Source organism: Aythya ferina, assembly GCF_964211825.1.
Source record: "Aythya ferina genome assembly, chromosome: 9".
NCBI classification, from domain to species: Eukaryota; Metazoa; Chordata; class Aves; order Anseriformes; family Anatidae; genus Aythya; species Aythya ferina.
In genome coordinates, this window is record NC_140305.1 from 18,444,342 (window position 1) to 18,456,846 (window position 12,505).

At 60.4% G+C, this 12,505-nt stretch overlaps 1 protein-coding gene across 1 annotated transcript; it reads right to left on the bottom strand.

The window, feature by feature from the left end:
* Positions 1–5,801: 5,801 nt before the first annotated feature.
* Positions 5,802–8,168, bottom strand: NMUR1 (neuromedin U receptor 1; the record flags this gene model as incomplete). Its single annotated transcript, XM_084530240.1, has 2 exons — positions 5,802–6,226; positions 7,274–8,168. The coding sequence occupies 2 exons, from the start codon at positions 8,166–8,168 to the stop codon at positions 5,823–5,825; spliced, it is 1,299 nt and encodes a 432-aa protein (XP_084386366.1). The 3' UTR covers positions 5,802–5,822.
* Positions 8,169–12,505: the final 4,337 nt, after the last annotated feature.

The window sequence follows — 12,505 nt, forward strand, 5'->3', positions numbered from 1 at the left end:
GCCTTCGGACCCGAATTAGTGAGTGCACGTGGTGCAGAGCAGGGCAGAGCCCGGGATTAACGCATTAAATACGGCCAGGCGGGCGCTGGGCCAGGCGGCAGAGGGCATTTGCTCGCAGAGCACGCTGTCAGGCCCTGATTTGATTTGTTCCTCTGGTGGCGATGCACCATTTGCCTTCATTACCTTCCCTGTCCCATGCCATAGCCCAGTCATGTCGCATCTGTCCAATAAAGGGCCCATTAATAGGATTTACATCCAGTTGTCACTTTCTGCCTTGTCCAGGACAATGGGCTCCCTGGGCATGCTGTCGCTTGGAAAAAGCAGGTTTGTTTTTTTCTTTCACAGGTAGGCTGAGCGGGATAAATAACCTCCTAGGACGGTTTATGGCTAGATTTAGCTCCGTGAAGTTGAATTTCTCCCAAAGATTTGATTCATGGCTTGAAACGGAGCCATTTAAAATATATGTGTATGTTTGTGGGTATGAATATATGTATGTATTTATTTATTCACTCTAAAAAGGATGGAAATAAAGAGAAGGGAAGGTGCTCTCCTTCCTTTCCCCTGGAAGACCCTAGAAGATGCCTCCAGCTGTACAGGAGCAGCCAAAGCAGGGCGCTGGGCTGGGGTGAGGAGCAGCACGCAGAGCTCCTGGTGCCTGCATCTCGGGATGGAGACCTCGGGATGCCACATTTCCTCTAGAAAAGCCTTTCTGAGACTGGGATAACTTTAAATAAATACCTATATCAGCGCATATGTGTATGAAAACCTCTCTAAGGGGTTTCTTAGGATGGTAGGAGTAAAACGTGGTTCCTGACAAGGCTCTGACAGGGGGGCAGGCGCATGGCTTTTCGGGTCTCTGCACCCCTTGCCTCTGACTCTCTGGGACACGGCCATACAGGTGGCCAGAAATTCACCCCGGGCTCCCAGGAGCTTGAAAACTGTCCAAAAAAAAGCAAACCATAGTGGGTTAAGCCATCACCATAACCCTCTGTGTGGTAAAGGATGTGCTGGAAGGGCTGGAGGATGCAGAGAGCAGCAAGCACCCGTCAGGGTCCCCCCGGGGGCTGGATTTAAAGGCTGCCAGATTGCTTGGCCTGGTCTGTCCTATTGTTTGAGATCCTCCTCCCAAATCCTGAAGCGAGCGCAGCCAGGCTTTGTCACCAAAAACATCCCTGGCACAGCAGAGCTGGGTGTTGGGATCCCGTCCTCACCCCCCTGAGCGGGGCTGGAGCTCCCCAAACCTGTCCCGAGCAGTTCTTTGGAGAAAAAACATAAACACGGGGTGTCTCACCACTAACCCCAGCCTCTTCCAACCCACATGTGCAGAATAAAATTGCACAAGCTCTGGCCAGAGGCCCTGTTCTGCCCCGGAGCCGTGGTGCCAGTGGGATACTGAGCTTGTGGGGTGAGGAAGCAAGATGCGAGGGCAGAGACCTCTCAAAGATACCCATAAAAAACCCATCCGATGAACGTGAGCTGCAAGGAGGGGTGGGTTTCTACCACGACCAGTGGAAACAGGTGACACCGAGGGTGAAAAATCCAAAAATTCACACCCGTACAGCTCCCATCCTCCGTGCCCCGTCCTGGGGCCAGTCCCCCAGGGGCACCGCAGCTCCCCCGCTGCTGCCAGCTGGACTCGCTGCCTGCAGGAAAACAGAAAGGAAACCCAGCTCGAGCCATTTGCTTTCCCATCTGTGCAAGCTGGTTGTTTAAATCAACCCCAGCAGAGAGGTTTGGGGCCGGATCCAGGAGGAGTTTGGACAACTGGAGAGCTGGAGGGAGCCAGAGATTTCTCTTGAAGCAGAGCAGAAATCAGCTGAAAGCAGCAGGAAGGGCAGACGGCTCTTAAATAAAGGGGCCTGGACTGCAGGGAAAAATACAAGGCGGCACGTGGAGGACGGCAGCTTGAGGCTGGGGTAGCCAAAGGGCTCCTGGGATGGGGGTGTAGGTGTGGGATAGGATAGGAGCCCCCCAGCACCCCCCTTGCTGCTCGTCAGTGCGGCAGCGTGGCTTGCCGGGTCTCCCAAATTATGGTGACTTTCTTGTTCTTAACTTGATTTCTTTCTGGTGACAGCAGCGGCAAATTGGTCCCAGCTGTTCTGAGCACCGGAAGAGAAATTAAAAAAAAAAAAAAAAAGGAATTAAAACAGGCCAAGTGCTGGGGGGCTTGGGGGCAGTGTCAAAGGGGGGACTTTGGGGCCGGGGCTGGGTGGCAGGGCAGTGGGAGATGCCCGACAGGAGCAGGGGGGCCAGGGTTTGGGCTAATTAACACCAGCCCGTGCTAATTACCCATTGCTTTCATTTCTCAGCCCAAGTATCCGAATGAACCAAGTCAAGCACCATGCACGCTCCCGGGATGTCGCTTCTCTCATCTTTATTAACCAACCCTGTGCTCCACGTGGCGCGATGGGAACAGGCGTGGGATACCATGGTGACCCCTGCTCAGCGTCTGGTGCCCTTAATGGGCCAAATGTCCCCCGAAATTATCCCTGCACGCTGCTGCTGGGCTGCTCCGAGGGGGTTTCACATCATGGTCCACGCGTCCCATCACCCTGCCGTGGGGACTTTGGGGTTTGGGCAGGGATCCTTCAATAATCAATGGGATTTCGTCTCCCTTTGGCACTGAGGAACACGAGGGGATAGGAATGGAAACTCTCAGCTCACAGAAGTCCCCGAGGGGCAGAATCACGTCCCGCACACAGCTCCTGTCTCTCCGTTTGTCCCCATGCCTCCCTTTGTGCCGCCCGTCACGCACACTGGTGTTATTTTTCACCTCCGCCAGCGTTCCAGCATAAGAGGAATAATTGAAATACCGATTAAAAAAAAAAAAAAGCAGCCTAAATCTCAATGCGAAGCTCACATCAAGCACATCTCTGACATTTACGCTTTCCTGGTTCCTGTGCCACTCGCAGAGCCCCAGCCCATGCGGGCACGGCCCCGCTGGCGGCCACCTGAGGGCTTTGCAAACTCTCTCCCCTCGAGGTTTGCCTCGAGCTCTGCGAAGGAAGGGAAAAACAACCCTTCCCTTGGCTTTTGAGGGAGGGGCGGTGAAGATTCTGCTGGCGCTCCCAGCGCCATCCATCACGGCTCCAAACACGCGAGACGATCGCTGTAAAACCGGCTTTGGCTCCGCCGAGGAAAGAAAAAAAAGGAAAAAAAAAAAAAAAAAAGGAAAAAAGGAACGTGCCTGTTGCAAACCACCACGGCACAAAAAAAAAAAAAAAAAAAAAAAAAAAAAAAAAGCCTTACAAGGCTGGGGCAGCCTCCTGGATTGATTGCTTTTTAATCCCCAAGTAAAGGTGATAAATCTTGTTATTGGAAGCGCCGCTGGGGATGCTGCGTGGCCCGGATTTGCTGTGCCGCTGCGCAAGCGCCTGCCTGGAAAGGGTTTGGGGCCGGCGGGTGCTTCAGCGGGACCCGGCTGCTGGAAGGGGGCTGCTGTAAATCTCAGAGGACGGATGACAACTTTTGGGAAGCGGCTCTTTGGAAACGAAGCTGTTGGAGAGGGGCGGTGCGGAGCCTGAGCTGGACACATGCCCCGAATTGCAGGACAGGGATGAGTTCCCTGACTTGTAGGGACAGGGATGAGTTCCCCAATGCAGAGCGAAGACCTGGAACAAACCCATCCACCAACAGCCACTCGTTTTCCCGGCCCCTGTCCCCACCGTGTCCCTCTGCTCCATCCCACCCAGGCTCCGTGATGTCCTGAAATATCATCTGGTGACATCTCCAAGTGACATTCTGGGGACCCTCCATCCACCACGGCCATCCTGCCCCAAAGGATGGCTGATCCCCGACCGACCACACATGTGGGAGCTGTGGGGGGTCCCTGCACAGCCCCCAAACCCCCAGCCCCATCGTTTGGCCCCGGTGGCAGCGCCGAGCCCTGCCTGAACATCAGCAGCTCACCAACACCCCGGGCTTCAACTCACCGCCTGTACACATCCCCTGGCAGGAGTAATCCTCTGATTTATCCCGGGGGATTTGCAGCCAGGGAGCAGCTCCGCTCCTCTCCTGCAAGCCGCTCTCCCCTCGCGGGACAAGGAGTCCTTTTTCTAAGTGTACTTTTGGGAAATGAGGCAGAAGCGCTCAGTCACCAGCCACTTATTTTTGAGCCAGGCGTAAGTGCTTGGCTGAGCCCCCGGCACGCGGCTGGGAAGGTGCCACGGGGCCACAAGTGATGCACGGGGGCTTGGGGTTGTCCCCTTGTGCTGTCCCAAAACAGCCAGAGGGGCAAGGTTTGCTCTCAGATCTCCACCCAGGAGATGCCACAGCCGTGGCTTCGCAAGGATGCTTCCCAAGGTGATCCACAAAAACAAAGCAGCCCCCAGCAGCCCCACCGGGCAGGCACCACCATGCTGGGATCTCACCAGCAGCTTCACCTCCTGCATCTCAAAGAGCAAATTCGGGGTGGCCAAGGAGGGGCGGAGGGGACATTGGGAGCGTGGCTGCGTCAGGGGACAGCTGGGGACGTGACCGAGAGCCCGGTGCACTGACCCAGGGCATGAGGGACCCGAAGCTCTGCGCAGGCTGCGCAATAAAACGCTATCGACTGCCTATTAAAAAGCAATTCCCTGGAGGTTTCCAGGCGGGGAGGTGCCTGCACGGGGCATTAAGAGCCATCAAGGAGGCATCCGTCACCTCCACCCTCGTGGCTGCCTGGGACCGGGAGCAATGGGAGACGGAGGAGGGAGAAACCAGGAGGGGATCAATGCGCTTTGCCACGTCGACGTCCTCTGGAGAGCAGTTGGGATGGCCCTGAAATGTAAAGGTGGCTGCAGCCCTGCACAAGTCCTCACCCTACAGCGCACAACAGGACCCCAAAGGGATCCAGTGGGGATGGGGAGCTCGGAGGGGACCTGGCTGCACTGCCTCCAGGCTGAGGCTGGGCTGATGCGGGGAAGGAAGGAGCCTGCGAGCCCAAATCCTGGCCAGACAGCAAATGGGACTGGAAAAGTCCTATGGGAAACATCCCAGCCTGTTTCGGAGCCCGGCTATCTCATCCCACGGGAGGACTTGGTGAGCGCCAGGAAGCCGTCGGCATCGATCCCAGGCAGCAAATCGATCAGCCCCTTCAGCCCGGGGGAACGTGGCCAGCCTGCCCGCCCTCCGTGGCATTTTGTGACATTTCCCCAGCCGTGTGGCTGGGGACAGATCGATCATCACCGCCCTGCAGGCAGCGGGCTGCCCGCGGCCCCGTGCGGCGCGGCGAGCAGGAGCGGTGCGCGGCCCCCTGTGGGAAGAGGGCCGGGTGCTGGGAGCAGAGCTGGGACCCGGGGGATGCAATCGGGGCACAAATCAAAGGGAATTTTAACTGCTGGGTGAGGATCAGGTCACGTAGGGATGAGGATGTCCCCACTGCCCCGTGGGGACTGCGGTGGCTGAGGAAGAGGAGGGAGGCAGGGAGGAAGGCCAAGTGCTGGGTGTGCACCACGGGGAGGAGAGCGGGGCGCCCGCAGAGGATTTCCCCTCTCCACCCGTTGCAGACCTCTCCTGACCCAGCGAGCATCTAGGGGGGTCCCCAGCCCACGGGCACCCACGGGCTCATGCTTGAGCAGTGGAGGGATGGGAAATTTTGGGGGGATCGCTGGCGTGGCCCTGGGGGTGCCCTGACCTTGGCTACGGAGAGGGTGCACGGCACGGCGAGGGACAGCCACCACCACCCCGGAGCTGCCAAGAAAACCATCCTGAGGAGAGCATTGAGCATCCCAGAGGAACAAAACCAAAAGGTGGGCTCCCCTTTCCATCACCCAGGTGGCTGCCAGGGTGCAGGGGGGGATTCTGGAGGAGCTGTCCCCGTGCCCCCCGCCTCCCCCAGCTCCTCAGCAGAGGGACGTCGCGTGCGTGGCCGCCTGCCCCCCTTCCATCTCCTCCATCTCATACTCCTCGCCGTCGGACAGGGGCAGCCCGTTGGCTCCGGGCACGGGCTCGCACTCGGTGCTGCGGGTGGTGCCGTGGGTGACGCTGGGCGAGTATTTGCGCGAGCCCGGCGGGCGGTGTCCCGGGTGGCACATCACCTCCTTGAACATCTCGCGGAAGCGGGTGGACATCAGGTTGTAGAGGATGGGGTTGGCGGCCGAGCTCAGGTAGAAGAAGACGCCCGAAATGATGTGGACGTACTGGAACATGTGGAGCATGCGGCTGGTCCAGGTGGAGACGAAGCTCCAGACCAGGCGGTCGGTGTGGAAGGGGGCCCAGCAGATCCCGAACACCACCACCAGCACGACTGCGGGGAGCAGGGGGGTGGTGTTAGGGGGGGGGACGAGGCTCAGCAGCACCACCACCACCACCCCTTTTCTGCCTAAGGGAGCTGAGGAGAAGGTTTGGATGGACGAGGGGACGTGGGTGTGAGAAATAAAGCCTCAAACCACTGTTTCCGGCCACGTCCCGTGGGGTCCTGCCCCATTTCGGCCTCAACTTCAGCAAATGTCACCCTGCTCCTGGCCGAGTCCAAGGATCAAGAGGTGTGTGCCCCTCTCCTTGTCCTCTCTGCTTCTTTTACACCCCAGCCCCGTTGGTGAGGAGGAAAAGGGGGTGACCACTGCATGGATCTGCTGCCCTCAGCCCTGCCAAACCCGTGCCACGCTGCTTCTATGTGCCACGTGGGGACAGGTCCCCCTTTTGTCCCCTCCGTGTCCCATGCCGGGGGAAGGCAGGGAGTGTTTTTAGCTTGTTGGGGCTGTGGCAGAGAAGCAGCCCTGGCCCTGATGATGGACTGGGCTGGGCAGCTCGCCACGGCGTGCCGTCACGGGGCCGGGAGCACACGGAGGTCAGCGTGCCGGGGGGGGACGGCTGCCCACGGGCAGCCAGCTGGGGGCTGCTGGGGATGGGGACAGGGGAGGAACAAGGGCACGCAGCCATGGGACAGGGGGATGCTGCGGTCCAGCCTGGGGTCAGAGCCTCATCGCCATGGGATGGGGCAGGGCAGGAGGCCACCACGGCACCCCAAAGCTGTGGGGCACAGGAATCTGGGCTGGGGGGGAGAGCGGGGAAGGTCCCCACACCCCAGCCCTGCTCTTTCCCCTTTCTCACCTGGTGCTCTCCTGGATAAAGGGGGGGTCTCACGGCCAGGAGGGAGCCAGCACGAGCAATCCCACCGCAGGACCCCATCCACCAGCCCTGCCTTTGCCCTGACAACCCCCGCACACCACTCCTGGCCCCCTCCTCTGGGATGACCCAGCCTCAGCACCTCCACACCGGCCGTGCCTCAGTTTCCCCCCAGCTCCCTCCTAACACCCCTGCTGGCTCTGCCCGTCCCCAGGCTCGGACTCACACAGCATCTTCGTGACCTGCCTCCTCTTCACCTTCTTCTGCCCCCGGCCGCCGCGGTAGTCGCCGTCGCCGCTGGACTTGGCCCCCAGGGCCTCCAGCATCTTCTCCTTCTTGAGCTGCAGGCCGATGAGCAGGTAGAGGACGCTGATGGTCCCCATGGGCAGGAAGAAGAAGACGATGGTGGTGATCTGGATGATGAGGTTGTAGGTCAAGCGCGGCTTCACCAAGGTGCAGATCTCCGAGTCGGGCACGCGGCCCCGGCCGGGCACGTAGAGAGGCCTCAAACCGTGGAGGCTGGTGTTGGGGATGGAGCAGACGACGGCCGCGAGCCAGATGGCGACGATCACCCTCTTGGCGTGGTTCCTGGTCACCACGTACTTGGCCTTGAGCGGGTGCACCACGGCGATGTAGCGCTCGACGCTCAGGGCGGTGACGTTGAGGATGGAGGCGAAGCAGACGGCCTCGAAGAGCAGCGTCTTGAAGTAGCAGCCGCCGGCGCCCAGCAGGAAGGGGTAGTTGCTCCACATGTCGTACAGCTCCAGCGGCATCCCCAGCAGCAGCACCAGCAGGTCGGAGACGGCCAGGCTGAAGAGGTAGTAGTTGGTGGGCGTCCTCATGAAGCGGTGCCGGAGGATGACGATGCAGGTCAGGGTGTTGCCCACCGCCCCCACGGCGAAGATCAGCAGGTAGATGACGCAGACGGGGACGAAGAAGCTGGACCGCCGGGGCCCCAGGTATTTATCCCGCAGCTGCTCCTCCGTCAGGTTGGCGTCCTTGGGGTCGAACAAGGCGTCCGGGTGGGTCCTGTTGCAGAGAGCTGGGCTGAGGGGCTCGGCGGGGAAGTCGCGCTGGGGCAGGGGGAGCTCGGGGCCGGAGCAGTTGATGTAGGGATTCATGGCTGTGGAGAGACAGGGTGGCTCGCAGGATGGTTTCCCAAATCCTTTGTCGCTCCCAAGCCCTCTGCCCTTCTCCCCTCATCATGCCAAGGCTGCTGCTCAGCACCTCCAGCCTGCCCCAGGCAAAGTCCTTCCCCTAGGAAACCACCCCAAATCTCCCCAGAACCTCCCTTTAGGGTTCTCACCCTCCCCTTGCCCCGTTTCCCACCCGCAGACACCGCTGGCAGCTCCCCGACCCCCTGCAGCCCCTTCACCCCACCTGTGGGAACACCTCGGGGAGGGGGGCACCCCCTCTCCCTGCCCTGCAGCAGAGCAGGATACGACCCCAAAGCTGGCCCCAAACCCATCCCCGAGCCACGCCACGCATCGATCCCGGCTCCAACTCCCCTGGCTGTGCGGAGGGGCAAGGGTAAAAGAGCCGAGGGGAAAATCCCTCTTCCACCCCACAAAGGACTTACGTCTCGCCGGGAAGCTCCAGCCGAAGGACGAGGTCCCGGCACCCCTAACGCCGGACGGTCGGGCGGGGAAGGGAGCAAGGGAGGGGATGGAGACGTCGCTGCCTTAAGAGGCAGGCTGGAGAAATCCTGCCTCTGCTCTCCCCTCGGAGCAAACGGCTGCCCTTACCCACGGCTGCCTCCCTCCTCCGTCAGCGGAGAGGCTCCCGGGGGAGCTTTTGGGGGCTTCCTCCCCCAGCGCCGCGCGAGCCAAGCTCGGTGCCGAGCCCCTGCCTCCACCGGGGGCTGGATTCTTGGATCCTCGGCGGCGGAGCGGCACGGCGGAGGAGATGCTCTTCAGGAGGAGAGAGGAAATACGTTAAAGTAATAAACTCCATTGACTCGAGAGAGTCCCGGGGGAGGGCAGCGCGGCCGTCTCCATCCCCACCGGCAGCCTTCGCAAGGCGGTGATGTGCCATTTACGTGGCCTCCGTGGTGAGCGAGGCATCGATCGGCCCCGCTGCTCTGCCGGCGGTGCGGGGGCCAGGGCAGCGCCGAGTTGGACGGGTTTGGTTGGGGATGGGGCTGCCGGAGCTCGGGGGGCTCCTTTCCATCCGAGGTGAGCCCTCCGGCTCAGCCCCGGCAGCTGCTGCGGGGCAGGAGGCTCCTTTCCCACCTGTTTTCGAGGGAGCTGCTCCCTCCTGCTGTCTGTCTGTCTGTCTGTCTGTGCTGCTTGTTCGGATCACTCCCCCCTTGCCCACCCTCCTGCGTTGCAAGGAAGCAGCCCTGCTCTGCAGGCAGACACACAGACACGCAGACACCCCACACCTTCCCGTGTCCCCGCACACCATCCAGGCTGCCTGTCCCCTCTCTGCCCCCACCCCGCAGAACCCCTCTCTCTCCTGGAACACATCAATTTTTTAATATTTTTATTATTTTTTTAAATTTTAAATTTAATTTTTTTATTTTTTTAGCCCAGTTTCAGCCCAACTTCCAGCCCGAGGAGCAGCTGGGCACCCGCTCTCACCTCCCAGATCCTGCCCAGTGGCTCTTTTGGGACGCCCAGTTCCCATCTCCCCGGTGCCCCCCATGCCCCCACTCCGTCCCACCCACCTCCATCTCCTTACTGCAGAATTTGGAGCCTCCCCTGTCCCCTTGTCCACCCCTTAGGACCTCATGAGGACACGGGGAGGGGGTCTGATGGTGGTGGGGCTCCACAGCTCCCCATGAAGCCGGATATTTTTCCTCCCCAGTTTTGGGACACAAAGATCCTTGAGGGTGCTGTGGCGCCATGCCCAGCTCTGTCCCCACCGGGTGACGATGACGAGGAGGGGAGGAAGGCTGCAGGGACACCGATGACACCATTGCCATGGCACTGCTCACTGGTGCGGGTCTGCGGCTGGGCACGGTGCTTCTGCTCGGGGAAATTTCGGAGCAGGACAGGGCTGGGAGGGCAAAGGCAGCAGGGGACGGCTCGGTGGCCCTGCGCTGGCCCTGTGCTGCTCCTGGCAGCAAACAGGCTGCGAACAGAGGGGAACTGGCAGAGCAAACACGCAGAGGGCAGGACGGGGCCAGCGCTGAGAAGTGACATTCCCTGGCAAGCCGTCTCCCTCGGCAGAGCCGCAGGAGCCAAAGGGCTGGAGGGCGAACGGGCACGAACAAGGCGTTACGCAGGGGGAAAAATCCACCCGGCTGGAAATCCTGGCTGCAGCGGGAGAGAGGAGGCTCTGCCCGCAGCCAGGGGAGTGGGGAGGGCAGAGAAATGTCCTCGGTGGGGCTGGGGACAGGCTGTGCCACGGCACAGTGCTGGTGACAGCAGCCGGGCGCTGCTGGCAGAGGCTCAGCAGACGCCGGGGTGGGTGGCAGAGCCAGGGAGCTGCCAGAAGCAGCAGCTGATGGGCACAGGTTTTTGTCCCTGTTCCTGGCTGCTGCCACAAGGCTGCTTGTTTTTTTTTTCCCCTGGGGATGCCCGAGGCAGGGATGGATCCGTGCCGGTGCAGGAGCAGATTGTGCCGCAGCGAGGGCGCACCGGGGAGGAGGCATTCCTGGAAACATCTCTTTTGGGAAGGGTTCATGGCTCCCAGCGGCTGCATGTCACTTCTTTCTGCTCCTTGTCACGACCCGTCAGCCTCTTCCCCTTCTCAGGCACTTTATTAAAACCCTGCCTGTTTTTCCTTGGCACCTAAGCCCACTCCTCGCTGCAGCCTGATCTCTGCTGCGCTGAGAGCGAGCAGCAATTCAGGGGAACCCCCCTGCGTGCGCCCACCCCCCAAATCTTCTTCCCCACGGTCTCCCGCCCTGCGTGCACTCAGCCTTTTCCGTGAGCTGTCCAAGGGCAGCTGAGGTTGTCCCTGTGACCGCTGAGTCCTCGAGGTGCCGGTAAAGGCTGGCGCCCAGAGGCTGAGCAAGGCTCACGCTGCCCGCGGCATCCTCGGGGGAATTCAGAGGCCGAAGGAGAGGCCAAACAGCGCCTTTGAAGCTGGAGAGCTGCAGCCCTAATAACCGCCTGCATCCACTCTCGGCTCCTTTCAAGGGTGCATCACTCATGGTAATTGCAGGGAAGATCAGCGCTGCCTTTTAGCTCCCCGTGTCTCTTCCCCCTGCCTGCACAGGGCTTTGCGCTTTTAATTAACGCCTTCTGCTCCCGAGCAGAGAAAAGCAGCAAGCCCCTGGGGTGGTGACAGTGTCTGAGAGGGGAAACTGAGGCACGGGCAGTCACTTGTGCCCTCTGCGGTGCCCTGCAGTGGGTGCCAGCCCCAGCTGTGAGCCCTCACCTCAGTGGGAGGATGAGGATGGGCAGCCCGTGCGCAGGGCATCGCCCCCGAGCAAGGTTCTGGCTGCAGGGTTCACATTTACCCGTGTCCCTACAACTGCTGCAGGGGGTGGGCAGTGGCTGTGCCCATTTTTCTGAGCTGATTGTACCTTGCCAGGACCTTTTCCAGGGCATGGATGCCTCCATATGTGCCGAGGGGTGTAGAAAAGGTGCCCTCGTTCCCCCCGGGGCACCCAAACGCATCCCTGTGGGGTCAGCACTCAGCCCCCTCCCACTCCCCTGTCCCTCCCTACAGCACCTCTGAGAAACCACAGGGAGGGGGCATTTCTTTTTTTCCCCTCTAAAACTGGGCCAAAAGGAGAAGGGGAATAAAGAAAAGGGCCATTTGGATGTTCCCGGGGATAAAAGTAACCAGCTTTCCCGGGGACGGCGGAACCGGCCTCCGCTCGGGTCTGCTGGGGGGCCGGGGGAGGCGGGCGCCCTCAGAGCAGGAATTGGGGCTCCATGGCAACCATAATTTTGCTAATCAGGGCCGGCACAGACGATGTGCTTTTCCACCTGGCAGGAGAGCCGGGCTCTCGCAGGTCTCCATCAGGCCGAGCTGCCCGGGGATGCTCATGGCCATGGGTAGGGGAAGGGCTGGGGGCAGCCGGAGCATCCCAGCAGCTGGAAATCCCCTGCCCAAAGCCATAACGAGCTCGGGGGCACCTCGGCTACAGCAGGACCTTCTCTGGGGCACATCAAAACAGAGCGCGGGTCCAGGGCGCCTTCCCAAGCATCGTGGAGACAGTTTATGGGCTCTATTTATTCCTCCTCAAACCTCCTCCTCTGTGAGTCATCAAAAGCAGATAAATAAATGGCACAGCGTGGGGACGGCCTCCCTCCCCGGCCCTGGCTTCGGAGCCACTTTGCATTCACGAGTTGATTTAAGGTGCCGGCTGGGGCTGCCGGATTGATTGCCGGGACATTTATTAGCTCTTCTACCCAGCCAGGCCCCTGGTAAATATTCATTCCCTCCCCGCGCATCGCCCAATTCGCAGCCGTTTAAATGGGACCGGGGAAGAGGCTTTTGGCTGGAAGGGAAAAAAGGAAAAAAAAAAAAAAAAAAGAAAACACACAAACCAACACAC